The sequence below is a fragment of the Hirsutella rhossiliensis genome (assembly GCF_020360975.1).
Source record: "Hirsutella rhossiliensis strain HR02 chromosome Unknown scaffold00003, whole genome shotgun sequence".
In the NCBI taxonomy this organism is placed as follows: Eukaryota; Fungi; Ascomycota; class Sordariomycetes; order Hypocreales; family Ophiocordycipitaceae; genus Hirsutella; species Hirsutella rhossiliensis.
In genome coordinates, this window is record NW_025408669.1 from 5274695 (window position 1) to 5292460 (window position 17766).

The 17766-nt window shown below is 34.3% G+C and overlaps 1 protein-coding gene across 1 annotated transcript; it reads right to left on the reverse strand.

The window, feature by feature from the left end:
* Positions 1-9235: 9235 nt before the first annotated feature.
* Positions 9236-12673, reverse strand: HRG_03779 (uncharacterized protein; the record flags this gene model as incomplete). The annotated part of the gene is made up of 3 exons (XM_044862250.1): positions 9236-9274; positions 12063-12322; positions 12664-12673. The coding sequence occupies 3 exons, from the start codon at positions 12671-12673 to the stop codon at positions 9236-9238; spliced, it is 309 nt and encodes a 102-aa protein (XP_044723276.1).
* Positions 12674-17766: the final 5093 nt, after the last annotated feature.

Sequence of the window (17766 nt, forward strand, 5' to 3'; positions counted from 1 at the left end):
TAGTTATAATAATTATTTATAGGATAACCTTATATAAGGTAAAACCTATTATTACTAGGAAAATCTTAATAAATAAAAACCTAGTAAATATTTCTCTAGGAAACCTAAAAAGGAAAAACCTAGTAAGGGAAAGATATAGAAAGTATAAGAAATATCTAAAAACCCCTTTTAATTACTTAGGAACTTATACTAAGGATAGACCGTCTTTAAATTTATAAAGTAATCTAGGTCTTAATTCCTTCGTAAAAATATTAGCTATATTATCTTTTAATTTAATATAAAAAACTTTAATTTCCCTTTCTCTTATACTAGTTTTAGTATAGTAATAAGCTAATCTTATATACTTAGACCTTTTATAAAATTCTAGATTTTCTACTAATTTAATAGTAGTAGTATTATCTATTAAAATAAGAGGTATAGTATTAGGAATCTTAATAGATAGATCCTTAGTAATATATTTAAAAAGTATATTTAAATAAATAGCTTCTTTATTTACCTCCCTAAGGCTAATATACTTTACTTCGTAGGTAGAAAGGGTAATAGCTTTTTACTTAGAGTAAGCCTAGCTTTATTATTATATATATAAAAATAATAACCGGAAAAGGATTTTCCGGCCGTTAAATCTAACGCTTAGCTAGAGTCGGTAAAACCCTTTATATATAGATAGGTAAAAGGGATATTATAATTATATTTAATCTTTAGGCTAGGGAATTTATTTAAATATTTCTATATTATATTTAAAGCCTTAAAATATATTTAGTCGGGCTTAGCCGCGAATTTAGTATAGGAAATTATAGAATATAAGATATCTAGCTTAGTAAATAAGGCTAAGTATAATAGAGATCCTATTTCTTTTAAAATTGCAATATATTTCCTTAAAATATAATTCCTTTGCTTTTATAAGCTTAAAGCCTACTATAGCGGGTAAATTTAAAGTTCCTAAACCTTCTTTATTAAATTCTTTTAATTTATTTAAGGTATTATTTTCTTAGGATATATATAGCTCTTTATTTTCTCGGTTTATTATAATATTTAAACCTAAGAAGTTTTTTATATCTCTTAAGATAGTAAAATCTAGGAATTTAGATAATTCTTTAAATAATCTTTCTTCTATTATAGACTTAGAGGGCCCTATTATAAGAAAGTCGTCGATATAAATTGCTAAGGCTATACTATAGTCCTTATTTATAAATACTCCTTTATCTATTAAAAGAGGAAGAAATCCGAGATTATTTAGTATAATTTTTAAATAATTATACTAGAGCTTAGGACTTTATTTTAGGTTATATAATGCTTTCTTTAGCTTTGCTTTAATTTAACCGGTTTTATATAGGTCTAGGAATTTAGTTAATTTAATTCCTTTAGCTTTATAAGCTAATCTATATTTTAAATAATATTCTTTAAAGCGTATTCTTCGTAGCTTATAAGAAGATCGATATATACTTCGCTATCTATATCGGTATATATAAAGGCATTTATAATATCTATTTATAAAGCTTTAAATTTATAGATAATAGCTAAAATAAGTAGAATTCTAATAGATTTAGGTCTAGCTATAGTTAAGAAGGTATCTAGGAAATCTAAGCTATAGATCTACTTAAATCCCTATATTACGAAACGGGATTTATATTTTATTATATTATTTTAACTATCCTTCTTAATAGTATAGACCTAGCGGCCTCCTATAGGCTCCCTATCCTTAAGGAGGTAGGAAAATTCCTAAGTTTTATATTTAATTAGCTATATTATTTCCTTAATTATAGCTTCTTTCTAAAATACTACTTTAGGGCTATTAATTGCCTATTTATAGGTCTTTAGAATTTTTAGATCTTAATTTTCTATACTTACTAGAATTAACTCTTTATAATTATAGTTTAGAAATAAATTAACGTTAGGGTATTCGATATAGTTAGAATCGAACCCTTCTAGCTTCTTAGGTAATTCTATTATTATTTTACTAATAGTAGGAATAGGATCGTTATTTAAAGACTCTTCTTTTATAGAGGGCGAGGGACTTTTATCTCTAAGTTCTTTAGTAGCTTCCTCTATAGGGATATAGCTTTCTAGCTTATCTTTATTTAGAATAGAATTAAAATCAAAGGTATTATTATTATTAGAGCTTTTAGATTTTCTATAAATTTATTTTCTAGTATAGTAATATCTCTAGAAATAGTAATTATTTTCTTAGAAAAATCCTAGATTTTATATACATTTTCTAAATAGCCTACTATTATTCCCTTAAAAGCTTTATTATCTAGCTTATCTTTAAGGTCTTTATTCTTATAATATATAAGGCTTCTAAAGGTCTTAATTTTATTTAAGGTCTTAAAGGGTAGTATTATATTATCCTCTTTTTATAAGACTTTTAAATCCTATCGTAAAATACGGTAATCTATTATATAAATAGGTAGCTATTAAAATAGCTTCTCCTTATAGGTATTTAGGAAGCTTAGTAGTAAATAAACTTAGGGTTATTTTCTACCCTATTTTTAAATTCTAGGAACCTATCTAGAGCTTCTCCCTTTTTTCGAAGAAGGTATATTTCTAGATATTAGGTTCCTACGTCTAGGAAAGAAATATAATAGTAATATTTATTATAAGTAAGCACTTTAATTAGCCCTTAAATATCTAATACTATTTTTTCTAAATAAGAATAAGACTTATATAAAGGTTATTTATTAACCTTATTCGTTGCTTTAGCTTTAATATATATTTTATACTATCTTATTTTATTTTCCTCTTTTAAAGGCATTTTTATATCCTTATTATATCTTTTTAATATTTCTAAAATAGCCCTATTATTTATATACCCTAAGTATAAGTACTAAGTATAAAAATCTATATCCCTTGCCTTTAAAGATATAATAAGGATTAATTAGCTTTCTAATAAAGGTTCTATAAGAATATAATATAATTTATTTCTAAGAAATCCTTTAGTAAGGAACTTAGCCTTATTATTTAATAAAAGGACTTTATTTCCTCTTATTAAAGCATAGGTATTATTAAAATAAGATTAAGATAGTATATTTACCCTTAATTTAAGTATATAAAAGCAGTCTTAAAGGATATACCTTTTCTTACTATATAAGAACTTAAATACTAAGTCCCCCTTTCCTTTTACTAATATAAAGGAAGCTTTTCCCTAGTAAACTTTAGACTTAATTTCTTTATAGTTAATAAGGAAATTCTTATTCGATACTATATACTTAGTAGCTCTAGTATTATAAATAAAATTAAAGATCCTTTTATTCTTATAACTAGGAAATCCTCCTTCTCTTACCTTTAAGACTAATTCCTTTACTCTAAGAATCGAAGCTTCTAGAGGTCCTAAAAGAGAGTCTTTATTAGCTTTTACTATAGGGGTATTTATAGAGGTTAAAATTACCTTTAAATCCTTAGACGTTTATATAGGGGTCGGAGCCCTAGAGAGGTCTATAAGGTTAATATCTAGGTTTATATATACTTATAAAGCTATATTTAAGACCTTATTATTATCGTTTAAATCGGACTCTAGCTTAGTAATTTAAGCCTTCTTTCTTTTATTAGTAGTAGAAATACTATTAAAAGGGGATTTCTTCCTAAAAGAAAAAGAAGAAAAAGAAGAAGATTTTCTTTTCTTAGAAATTTAAGTCTTATTATCTTTTTTTCCTTTATTTAAAACCTAATAAGTAGGAGCCTTATTTAGGTATAATTTATAGTAATTTACTATAAAGTGCCTTAGTTTTTTATATTCCTTATAATAAGGAGTATTTATAGAATCTCTATAGGACTTCTAAGGCTTCCTTTATATTAAGAAGGCTTTCTCTAAAGATTCGTTTATATCCTTTATTCTTCTAGCTTCGTCTAAAAGACTAGCTATTAGGGTTTTAAGGGTAAACGCTATAGAATTATACTTAAGGCTCTATATAATATTTATAATATAGCTTTTAAATTCCTTATTAAGGTAATTAAGAATCTATACTATAAGAATAACTTCCGGAATTTCTATATTATAGGATTTTAAATCCTTATAAATTTCCTTTACCTTATAAAGGTATTTCTTTAAATTAAAGTCTAAGGGACTAAGATTAAAGAGCCGCTTAATAAGTAGATAATTTAACGAAAAGTTCGACGGATTATATAGCTTTTTAAGCTTATCCTATGCTTCTTTAGTATTTTTTAGATACTAAATTTATATTAAGGGACTATCTTTAACTTAAAGGAATATTATAAATAAAGCCTCTATAGTCTATATATAATTTACTTGCTCTAGAGTAGTAATAAGCTTTTCTTTTATAAGGATAGCTTCTATCCTTATAGTCTATAAGGTATAATTTAAATTTCCCTTAAGTCTAGTAAATTCGTATTCTTTCTATCTACCTATTTTATATAAATTCGGTATTATTTCGCTTATAGGGATCGAGAAGTCTAGACGGGAGTTTAAGAGCGTAGGAAGGTAGAAGAAGTCGTTAGGGGAATTTTCGAAAGGAATTTTAATTAGGTATTTTAACAAGGAATTTTAAAGGTATAAGTTAATTTCCCGGCTTAAAAGGAGTATACTAAGCTTATAACCTCTAAGGGTATATAAGTAAAAGCGGAATTTTAGGAAATTAAGGAATCGCGTAAGACTATATAATAAAGGGGAAGAAGGAGTATAAGGTAGGATTTTTAACGGAATTTATTAGTAGTATATTAGTATATAGAAGAGGTATTAAAGTTAATAATTCTATCTCTATCTACTAGCGGATATACTATCCTATATAGATAATTATAGCTAAACGGAAAAACTATTTAGGACTAGATTTAGGCTGCTATATAGCCCTAAGACTAAGGAATTCCGTAATACCTTAAGTAAATCTAGAAGCGTCTTAGTTCTACTAATATTTATATTTAAAGGAGGTTAGTTATACTAGTATTCTTAAGAGGTCTTAGCTAGTACTCTAAGCTAGCTTTATTCCTTCGATTCCCGATTATATAATAACTAGTAACCCGTTTAATATATAATAATATATAAAATAATAAGCGATTCTTACTTTATAGGATAGGATTTTATCTATAACTAATATACTACTTATTAGCTTATATAATTAGGAGAGTATATTATAGTTACTTTATTTATAGTAGGAACACCGTTCCTTATATAAATTAAAGCCTAGGCTATTATAAGAGGCTTTTATATAGTAGTAATAGTAATAGCTAAGGTTAAGGTTAGCGTATAATTATTCTAAGAATAATATACTTAAGCGGTAGCGAAATTTTAAATAATAATATAAATGCTCTTAAAGATATATCTTTTAATATTATTAAGGCTTAAGCTAAATAAAAGGCATATATTACTAATATAAAAGCTTACTTTAGTAATAGAAAGACTAGATATTAAACGCTTAAAAGTTATTTATAAGTTTATACTACCGCTATAAAATAAATAAGTATAAGTAATATATAAGGTAAATTAAGTAAAGGTACTAAAGTTAAATAACTTAGAAGATATTACTATTATAACGTTTAGCTTATAAAGGAAAAGTAAAGTTAAGTTAAGAAGTATCGTTTAAGATACTTCTTATAATAGCGTAGATAAGGTACTAGCTAGCTACTTTATTACCCTTAGCTTTAATAATAAGTAAAATACTTATATAATAAGACTTAAGGTAATTATTATAGCCTTAAGGTATATACCTTTAAGTCTTTATAATTAATAGCTTTTAGTTATAATAAGTAACCGCTTTATCTTATAAGTTATTAAGTAACTATAGTAGTAGTTTAGTTAATATATAGTATAAGTAATATATAGATCTATTAAGTATCTTATAAAAAGAGGCTATAAAGTTAAACTTTATTAAGTGCCTATAAAAAATAAAGAGTTTACCTTTAAGCTACTAGCTAAAATATAAGCAAAAAGAGTAATATAAGATAAATATATTACTAAATTAATAATATTTTAAGTAAGAGTAATAACGTTATAACTACTACTTAATAGATATACTTATATTTATTAAATCCTAGAAAAGGTTAGAAAGTACTTAAAGCGTATTAATAAAGTATTACTAAGTAAGTATACTTATAAGATATATACTAAGCTAACTAAAAAGGAATCTAAAGTATTAGTATAACTTTTATAAGAGTCTTTAACTATTATAGGTAATAGGCTTAGGCCGCGGCCTAAGCTATATAGTTATATATAAAGGGCCGGATCCCGTAAGTATAGGGGCGGGCCAGCCGCGTATAGAAGAGCTCTATATAGCTTATTAATATTATCCTACGGACGGCACCTACGTATACGCCTCTACCTACTCCGTGATAGTATAAGCTATTAACTAATAGATCTAATAGATATCTCCCTAGAAAGGGTGCCGCTTCCCTAAGGGAGCACCCCGCTACCCCCTAGGCGGATAGGAAGTATTATAGCTATCCTAGAAGCGATTAGAAGCGCGACGGCTAGCGAGAAGAACGAGGTTCTCGCTATACTAAGGGAGCCGTCTACGAGACTAGCGTTGACCCCTACGACCTTAGCAACACCGGTTACGGTAGCGGTACTACCGATACGGAAGCCGCTTCCTTAGCCGACTTAGGACGGTAAGCCTAAGTCCTTCTACTTCTTCCTTAGTCGGCTATAGACGAAGTTTATAATAAATAAGAAATAGGGCCTAAACGGCTATCGTAATATAGCGTGGTACTCGCTCCTCTATATACTACCGGAGCCCTAGATACGGCGGATCTCCGGATTCTAGGATAAGGGCGGCCCTAGAAGTAGACGCGACCTATAGGACTTCTTCTAATACCTTATATATATATTCGGCAACGTATAGGAGCGGGAGAAGGCGTAGGATAGGCTACGGACCCTTAAGTAGAGGGACGGGTAGACCTTTAGCGAATTCCTCCCCGACTTCGAAGAGACGCTCTTACGAGCAGCGGGAACTATAGTATAGGAAGATAGCGCGAAGCTTATATAGTTACGGAACTCGATTACGCCGGCCCTATAGGAGCTACTTATCCCCGTAATTATACCTACTAACTATAGCGAGTATATAAGCCGGTTAATAAAGGTAGTATAGGGCTATAAGTAGACGCCGCGTTTCTAGAAGCTTCGTAAGCGTACGCCGTATAGCGGTAACGGGATTACCGCCCCTCTATAAGAGGAATAGCCGACTATCGACACTAATAGAGACACCCTAATATCGGCTACCCGCATAGACCGAGCTAAACGCGGTAAGAAGTCGTTTTCGAATATCCCCTATACTATCCCGCTCTCTAAGTAGCGGGCGAAGTAGGTAACGAGCGAGGAAATCGGGAAAAGGAAGGCTAACAGCCGCTACCTACGTTATAGCGCGTCTATATACTTTATATTAAAATGCCCCTTCTTTTTAGCTAAGCGGCCTATAGTAGTTTAAGTAGCGAAGATAGAACCGCTCCTTACCTTAGACGACGAAGAGGACTCCGCTCCCTTAGGCCCGGAGGAAAAAGAGTAGCTCTAGAGTAAAGACGAGCTCCGGAGCCTTAATTACTAGTACTAGTAAAGGAGAAGGAGGAATTATCCGCCTATATAAAAGAGGAGCCTACTTTAATATAGGTTATAGTTAATAACTCCTTGCCCGTCGCCGCCCTTATAGACGAGGGCTACTAGTACTACGCCGTAGTTAACGAGGCGCTTATACGAGAGATATAAGTACCGGTAGAAAAGATCGCCCTAAGGCGAGTAAAGGGCGCCTTAAGCGTAATAGAGGGTATAGTAATTAGGGGTATTATATAGCTAGCTATAGAGGTCGACGGTTACCGTAAGCTTATCGTAGCTTATATAATCCCCTAACTAAAGTTTCCTTTAATCCTCGGGAAACCCTAGTTATTATATATAGAGTTATACTTAGTTCCGTACTAAAAGAAGCTATAGTTTAGGCCTACGTAATAGTAGGTCCGCTATAACGACGGTTCTATAGGCGTAGGACTAAGTATACGAGCTTTATACTTAGTATAAGAAGTCCTTGCCTCTATCTTTATAGGAACCGTGCAACGGTTAGAGCGGGAGGAAGGCTAGGTAGCGGCTAATATAGCGGTCTACGTAGTTAGCCTAGCGGATATCGATAAGGCCCTCTAGGCAAAGAAGCTAAAGTCGCCCTTTAAGCTATAGTAGTAGATACCGGAGCGCTTTTACGACCTCCTACTACTATTCGAGTCCTAGGAAGCGGATAAGCTTAACCCGTATAAGCTAGGGGTAGACTATAAGATCGTACTCCGTACTAATAAGAAGGGGTAGGAACTACCTATACCGTTTAGACCGCTATATAGTATATTATACGCGGAACTGCTAGTACTAAAGAAGACGCTAAGGGACCTCTTAGATAAGGGTTTTATTTAAGTAAGTAGCTCCGAAGTAGGAGCGCCGGTCCTATTTATACGTAAACTAAGGGGCGGGATACGGTTCTATTACGACTATAGGGCTCTAAACGTAATTACGAGGCTAGACCGCTACCCCTTACCCTTAATCTCGGATACGCTCTATAACCTTTTAAAGGCAAAGTAGTTTATAAAGCTAGATATAAAATAGGCGTTCTATAAGGTATAGATCTTAGAGGGTAACGAGTAAAAGATAGCGTTCTATATACGCTACGGCTTATTTAAGTAGCTTATAACGCCCTTCAGCCTCTTAGGAGCGCCCGCTACCTTCTAGCGTTATATTAATAATATACTTTAAGACTTCCTCGATAAGTTTGCCTTTATATACGTAGATAATATCCTTATTTATACGAGCGGCTCCTACGAGGACTATATATAGAAAGTACGGAGGGTCCTAAAGCGCCTCTAACTTTATAAGCTCTACCTCGACCTAGATAAGTATAAATTCGGGGTTAAGAAGGTTAAGTACCTAGGCTTTATTATCTACGCCGGCGTAGGTATATAGGCGGATCTTATAAAGATCTAGGCGATTTAGGACTAAGCTGCCCTAACTACGTAGATAAGCGTACGGAGCTTCCTTAGGTTCGCGAACTATTATAGGATGTTTATTAAGGGCTTCTCCTATATTATAATGCCCTTAAACGAGATTACCGGGAAGTAGACCGCCTTTTACTAGGGGCCTATATAGGAAGGAGCGTTCTATACGCTTAAAGACCTATTCTCTTAAGCCCCGGTATTACTTTAGTAAGACTTCGACCGGTCTATATTAGTTAAAGCGGACTATAGCGGCTAGGTACTTAGAGGAACGCTCTCTTAGGAGGTAGATAGGTAGAAGTAACCGGTAGCGTTCTACTCCTATAAGCTAACCCTAGTAGAGCGGAATTACGCTATTTACGATAAAGAGATACTAGCGATTATTAGCTGCCTTAAGTAATAGTAAGCGGAGCTCTAGAGCTATAAGAGCTTTAAGGTTCTTATAGACTATAGGAACCTCGAGTACTTTATAACTCGCTAGCACCTCTTAGAGCGGTAAGCCCGCTAGGCGGAGTATCTCTTATACTTTAACTTCTCGATTAAGTACTAGCTAGGGCGGGACTCTATAGTCCTAGATACGCTTTCTTAGAGGGATTAAGACCGGCTAACGGGAGCGGATATCGAGGCCCGGGATCTATAGCTTATCCCGTAAGAAGCGCTACGGACTTATATAGGAGCTTCCCTAGTAGAGGAAGGCGCGGCGCTAACGGATAAGCCTTCCCCTATACCTTCGCCTCGGCCCGGCGAGGAGGGATAGACCGGCCTAGGGGCGCGTATAGCGCGGGTGTTCTAAGATAAGGTCCTCTAGCGCTTATAGGATAGGATATTATCTCTAGACTATACCTACGAGAGCGTGCGCCGCGCCGTTAAGTCTAGCGCTCGACGCCTTAATCCGAAGCTAAAGCTAAAGGTATAAGTAGCCGACTATTATATCGACCTATAGGGGCACCTATATTAGCGGGGGAGACTATAGGTGCTAGGCGCGCTATATACTATAGAAGCTAGGGAGAAGGATAGACCGCTAGAGCTAGACGAACGGAACGAGCTCCGAGGGAAGCTAGTCTAGCTCGTCTATAACTCTAGTATCGTAGGCTACCTAGGTAGGCAGGGCATAGTAGTAGGCCTCGCGAGGGATTTCTACTAGCCCCTCCTATAGTACTACGTTCGCCGCTTCCTCTATAACTACGATATCTACGGCCGCACTAAGATTTAAAGGGCGTAGCTTAAGGGGCTACTTAAGTAGCTTCCGGTACCTAACTAGTTTTATACGTATATATAGATAGACTTTATAATAGACCTCCTACTTATAGAGGGCGGTAACCGCTATATATAGGTAATTAAGGACCGACTTAGTAAGTCTATAGTATTAAAGCTAATACTATCTATAGATATAGAGTCCTATATAGAGCGCTTCCTATAGTACTAGGCCCGCTTATATAGCTAGCTAGCCTTTATTATAAGCGATAAGGGATCGAATTAAACTAGCTACTTTTAGTAGTACCTATACTAGCTACTTTAGATTATATAGCTACTTAGTACGGTATATTACCTATAAACTAATAGAGGGCCTAAGAGGGTTAACTAAGAGGCGTAGGCTTACCTATAGGCCGTCGTAGCCTATAACTAAGTAGACTAAGACTATTAGCTCCCCGCGGCCTAACTTACGTTAAATAGTAGACTATATACCTCTATTAGGATAGCCCCTTTCTTTATAACGTATAGCTTTAAACTACCCTTACTAGTTCCCTTTACTATAGACGTAGTAGCGGAGTAGTATAGTAATTCGTTACTAGAGGGCCGCGCCTCCGCGTTTATATGAAAGCTATAAAAGACCACGGATTATTATTAATCCGCGATAGCCGCCGCGGTATAAGATTAAGAGCGGCACGCTAATAAGACTAGGGCCCTAGTAGATAGGTTTATAGTAAGAGATAAGGTATAGCTAGACCTCCGTAACTATAGGTCGGCACGGCTAAAAAAGAAGCTTAACTAGCTATACGCGAAGTTTATAGTATAGAGGGTTATTAGCCTATAGGTTATAGAGCTCGATAGTCTCTTAATAGGGGTCTATAATAAGATTAACGTAGACCTCCTTCGTAGAGCTTCCTTTAACCCGCTACCTAGATAAGAAGTAGCGGACGCCTAACCGCCCGTAATTAAGGTAAAGGGAGAGGACGAGTTTAAGGTCGAAGAGATATAGGCCGCGCGCTAGAAAAAGGTTTATAGGGGGAAACGCTAGGAGGTCCTCGTTAAGTAGCGCGGGTATCTCGACCCTACGTAGGAACCCGTATATAAGTTTATAGGAACTATAGCCCTCGATAAGTTTAAAGCCTTATTTAAAACGGTAGATAAAAACGACGGACTAGCGGACTACTGATAGTAGCCTAGGCTAGGACTATAAAGTAGGTATAGTAAAGGGGGTAGTTATAGTAATATAGGCAATATAAGCGTAATAGTATAAGCGGAGATAAAAATAGCGTTTATTATAGGGCGGAGCTTTTAGACTACCTAGGCTTATTCCTTATCGTTATTATTATTATTATCTTTATTATCGTCGTCCTCGTCGGCCTCCTCCTTCTTATTAGCGGCGGCGGCGGTCTCTAGGGCGCTAAGGCGGCCCTCTAAGCCCGTAAGCTAGTTAGCGGCGGCGGCGGCTCTAAGGGTAGAGGGGCGGCGGCCGGCGGCAGCGGTAGGGGCAGCGGCGGTAGCGGAGGCAGGCACGGCTAAGGGGACCGCCGATAGGGCGACGGAGGCAGTATCCCTAGCGCCGGGTACGTTAAAGGCGGAAATAAGGGAGCGGAGGAGTAGGACTTACTTAAGTATAAGGCCCTATCGCTCGAGGGCGCGGAGGTTATAGTAGGCGGCGGCGGCGGCGGTAAGGCGCTTCTTAGTAGCCCCCCGCGCCTACCTATACGAGCCGGCCTTCTAAGCCGACGCCGTAGCGAGTAGGATAAGAGGCGCCGCCTTATAGGCGCGGCCGGCTCGCGCGCACTAGTAGTAGCTACCGCCGCGGCGGCGCCCGGCCTAGTTAAAGTAGTCGAGCTCCTACGACGTATAACGTATATAGGGGGCTAAGTAAGCGGCGCCGGCCTATACTTAGCGCTTATACTATAGGAGGTTAGCGGATAACGTTTATTACGCTTACCTAACTATAGACTTACGGGGGTAGCGGAGACGGAGGCGGGGGCTAAGGGGCCGGGCGTTGCGGGTAGCGGCGGGGACGGCGTCGTTACCCTAAGGGGCGACGTAAGAGCGAATAGCGTAGTAGAGGCGGCGGCGGCGGCGGTAGGAGCGGTGGCAGCGGCGCGGGCAGGAGCGGCGGCAGCGGCAGAGTCGTCGTCGGCCGCGGCTAGCACGGCGTCGATAAACGACTCTATACGCTCCGAGAAGGAGGAGGTAGGAGAGGGAGAGGCGGATATATCTATCGCGGAAGTTAGCACGACGGAATACGGCCTCCCGCTCTATAAGGCGCGGAACTTATTAGTTAGAGTTATTATTATTATTAGGGCTATTATTACTACTACCGCTACTACTATAAGTATATATTAATAGAGCGGCCTATATAGCTAGGAACGGACTAATGCCCTAGGTAGAGCGGAACTTACCTATTAATACTACTACTACGGTTAAAGAAAGGAGAGAAGGAAGAGAAAGGGAAAGGGGGGGATGCCGCCTTATATACCCCTTAGTAGAGGATGCTACCTAAGGTAGAGGGGACGGGCAACCTAAGGCTTACGTAGGTCTAGACTAGCCGCCGGCTACCTAGGGGCATATATAATAGGTTACGCCCTTATTTAAACGGCTAGCCGGCCGATAAGTATAGAGCCGGGTCCCGGCTACTTAGGCTAATAGGCGTAGGGATAATAGGGCTAGTAGGGCCGGCCCTATTAACGGGAAAGGGTAAGGAAGAGCCCGCGGTATAGGCCTAATTATATAGGAGCCGTTAATAGGGCAGCGCTATACCGCGCTCGAGGGAGGGTATTATATAAGAGTCTTTAACTATTATAGGTAATAAGCTTAGGCCGCGGCCTAAGCTATATAGTTACGTGCGGAGGGCCGGATCCTATAAGTATAGGGGCAGGCTAGCCGCGTATAGAAGAGCTCTATATAGCTTATTAATATTATCTTATAGACGGCACCTATATATACGCCTTTACTTACTCTATAATAACTTTAAACTAGTAAATTAACTAAATAGCTACCTTTATAAAATTAAAGTAAAGGAATTAAATAAGTATACTTATAAATAGTTCGTAGAAATAGTAAAATATTTCCTCTTTTAATATAAAAGATAAATAGTATAATAAGAAATTATACTTTAATATACTTATAAAAAGATAAGAAACCTATCTTTCTTTTTAAAAGGTAAGGTAAAGTTAAATAATAATAAGTAATAGCTTAATATAAAGGCTATATAAGTAATAATATAGTTTATATTAGTAATAAAACGCTTTAATATAGACTAATAAAGGACTATATACTAATTAAGGGATAATTATACTAATATAATAGCCTTTAACTTAGACCGCGCTTTAGTTATTAAAGGTAAAACGTTAAATACTTAGAGAAATTAACCTTTAAGTAAGCCTATTATATTATAGTAAATAAAGCTAGAAATAAATAAAATAAAGTATAGGGCTTTAAGTATAATAAAACTATATATAGTAAGTATATAGCTTAGTATAATAGCTTTATAAGGGAACCTTTTAAGCGTAATATAAAATAATAATAATAATTATTACTATTATAAAGTATAGTATAGGTAGTACTTACTTAGCTAGGTATATTACTAATTAAGCTATATATATATATAAATCCCTTTTCCCTTATTATTATAGATTTTAAACTATAAGGGTATATTATAAGATAATATTAAAGGTTTTATTATTATTAATTATAAAAGTAAGAGCTATAAAAAGCTTAGTATAAAGATAATTAATAGTTATTATAGATATAACTAACCTTATTAACTATAGGGTAGCTAGAGCGGGTACTAGGTAATACTTTAGCTATAAGTAGTAAAAGCGAAAATTTTAGTATAGAATATATAGCTATATTATTCTATCTTAAGTAATTAATAGTTATAAAAAGCGTTTTATTATTATAATTAAAAGAGGATTTAAGATTAAATATATAAAGAAATAAGGTTATAAATAGTATTAAACTATAATACTATTAAATATAGGGTCTAGCTATAAGCTAGTACCTATATATAGTATTATAAACCTTAACTCTTATAGTATAGTAGTTATATACTTAGGAAGCTTATTAGCTATAACGCTAAAGTTAGTTTAAATCTAGCTAAGGGCACGATTAATTTTTAGTTAGACTAGTAAACTACGCTAACCTACTTATTAACTAGCTAATTAGCGCTTTTAAAAGCGCTTATAAATATACTAGTAGTCTAGCCCCGCTATAAGTAGGCCGGCCTAGACCTCGCCTACTTAAACCTAACGATAAATTTATTAGGACCTCCCCTTAACCTTAGTTTAGGCCCCTTAAGTAGGAAAATAAAAACCTAGGGCTAATACTAGTAACTTAATAATTATAGTATAAAGCCGGTATAATAACCTAACTACTAGCTTAGCTAAAGGCTAGTATTAATAAAAATAGCTAGCTAAGCCTTATAGCGGAAAAAATAAAGTAAAGCCTAGAAAGATATTATTATAAGATAAGGTTAAAGATAATTATATAATTAACTATAAACCGTTAACTAAAAACGCTTATACTACCTATTAACGCTATATACCCTATATATATAAAGGAGTTACTTTCTAAGGTTACTTTATAGTAAGGCTAATACGATTCTAACTAACTATAACGATACTTAAGATAGCTAGTATAAGATTCCTATATACTATAACCGCGACCTAGTATAAGGGCGGACTAGCTATAAAAGAAGGGAGGGTTTTCTTTCAGGTACTTTAGCTTTTCCTTTTTATTTAACGTTAAAGTTCTAGATACCTTTAAATAAGTTACTAGTATAATCTTAATAATAATAATAATTATAAACCTTAAAAAGTAAAAGACTAGTTACTTATAAACGCTACTAGCGCTTATTATATAGCTTACTACTTAGTACTTAAGCTTACTCTTTTTTTTTTACCTTTCCCTTTAAATAAATACTTAATAGAGTATCTATAATTACCTATAACCTTAAGGCTAATATATAATACTTACTTAGAGCTTTATTACTACCTACTTAATATATAAATATATATATATTTAATAGGTATTAGGCTTTATAAGATAAGTATATATATTAAACTTATTCTTTTATTTTATAAGGCAGCCGCTTTACTTCTTAAGCTCCTAAGCTTATTTTAAAAAGGTATTAATAGGCCTTATTATTATTATTATTTTATATTACGCTTAAAGGGTTCCTTTATAAAGCTACTACGCTAAGCTATATACTTACTATATATAGTTTTATTATACTTAAAGCCCTATACTTTATTTTATCTATTTCTAGCCTTATTTACTATAATATAATAGGCCTACTTAAAGGTTAGTTTCTTTAAGTATTTAGCGTTTTACTTTTAGCGACTAAAGCGCGGTCTATTAAGTTAAAGGCTATTATATTAGTATAATTATCCTTTAATTAGTATATAGTCCTTTATTAGTCTATATTAAAGCGTTTTATTATTAATATAAACTATATTATCGCTTATATAGCCCTTATATTAAGCTATTACTTATTATCGTTTAACTCTATCTTACCTCTTAAAAAGAAAGATAGGTTTCTTATCTTTCTATAAGTATATTAAAGTATAATTTCTTATTATACTATTTATCTTTTATATTAAAAGAGGAAATATTCTATTATTTCCGCTAACTATTTATAAATATACTTATTTAATTCCTTTACCTTAATTTTATAAAGGTAGCTATTTAATTAATTTACTAGTTTAAAGTTATATTAATACTTTAGATTCCTTTTTAGTTAGCTTATTATATATCTTATAGGTATACTTACCTAGTAATACTTTATTAATATACTTTAAGTACTTTCTAACCCTTTCTAAGATTTAATAAACCTAAGTATATTTATTAAGTAGTAGTTATAATATCGTTACTCTTACTTAAAACGTTATTAGTTTAGTAATATATTTATCTTATATTACTCTTTTTACTTATATTTTAGCTAGTAGCTTAAAGGTTAACTCCTTATTCTTTATAAGTACTTAATAAAGTTTAACTCTATAGCCTTTTTTCGTAAGATACTTAATAGATCTATATATTACTTATATTATATATTAACTAAACTACTACTATAGTCGCTTAATAACTTATAAAATAAAGCAGTTACTTATTATAACTATAAGCTATTAATTATAAAGACCTAGAGGTATATACCTTAGGGCTATAATAATTACCTTAAGTCCTACTATATAGGTATTTTACTTATTATTAAAGCTAAGGGTAATAAAGTAGCTAGCTAGTACTTTATTTATGCTATTATAAGAAGTATCTTAAATAATACCTCTTAACTTAACCTTACCTTTTCTTTATAAGCTAGATATCGTAATAGTAATATCCTTTATTATAGAGTAAGTAAAGGTATATATATAGGTACTATCTATAGGATAATATTAATAAGCTATATAGAGCTCTCTTATATATAGCTAACCTATATATATATATATAGGATCCGGCCCTCTATATATAACTATATAGCTTAGGCTATAGCCTAAGCCTATAACCTATAATAGTTAAAGACTTTTATATAATACCCTTCCTTAAGCGTAGCGCGGCGCTACTTAATTAACGGCTTTTATACTATTAAGCCTATACTACTAGCTTTACCCTACCCTTTCCCGTTAATTATACTAGCCCTACTAGCCTTATTATCCCTACGCTTATTAGCTTAGGCGGCTAGAACTAAGCTTTATACTTATTAGCTAGCTAGCCGTTTAAATAAGAACGCGACCTATTATATACGCCCTTAAGTAATCGGTAGCTAGCTTAGACCTACGTAAGCCTTAGGTTGCCTATCCCCTTAGCCTTAGGCAGCCTCCTCTACTTAAGGGTATATAAGGCGGTATCCCCCCCTTCCTCCTTCCCTTCCTTCTCTTCTTTCTTTAATTATAGTAGTAGTAGTAATAAGTAAGTTCTGCTTTACCTAAGGCATTAGTTCGTTCTTAGCTATATAGGCCGCTCTATTAATATATATTTATAGTAATAGCTATAGTAATAATAATAGCCCTAATAATAATAACTTTAACTAATAAGTTCCTTACCTTATAGAGCGGAAGGCTATAATCTATAATACTAACTTCTATAATAGATATATCTACCTCCCTCTCCTTTACCTCCTTTTTCTTAAAGCGTATAGAGTCGTTTATCGACGCTATACTAAGCACGGCCGATAATAGCTCCGCTATTACCGCTACTCCTACCTATACCCTTACGACCGCGCCTACTACCGCCGCCTCTACTTTTACTACGCTAGCCGCCCTTACGTCGCCCTTTTAAGTAATAACGTTATCCCCGCCGCCGCCTATAACGCCCGGCCCCTCTACCCCTACCTCCGCTTTTACTACCCCCGTAAGTCCGCTACCTAGCGAGTATAATAGCTATTTTCCGCTAACTTCTTAAAGTATAAGCGCTAAGTATAGGCTAGAGCCGCCCGCGCCGCCCTTTATATATAGTATATATTATAAGAGCTCCCCTATACTAACTAAATTAGGCGCTATTATAGTAGTAGTTATTATTAATATACGCGTACTAGCTATACCTATAAGGCGGCGCCTCCTATCTTACTTACTATAGCGTTAGCTTAAAAGGCTAGCGCGTATAGGTAGGTATAAAGGGCTACTAAGAAGCGCCTTACCGCCGCCGCCGCCGCTTACTATAATCTCCGCG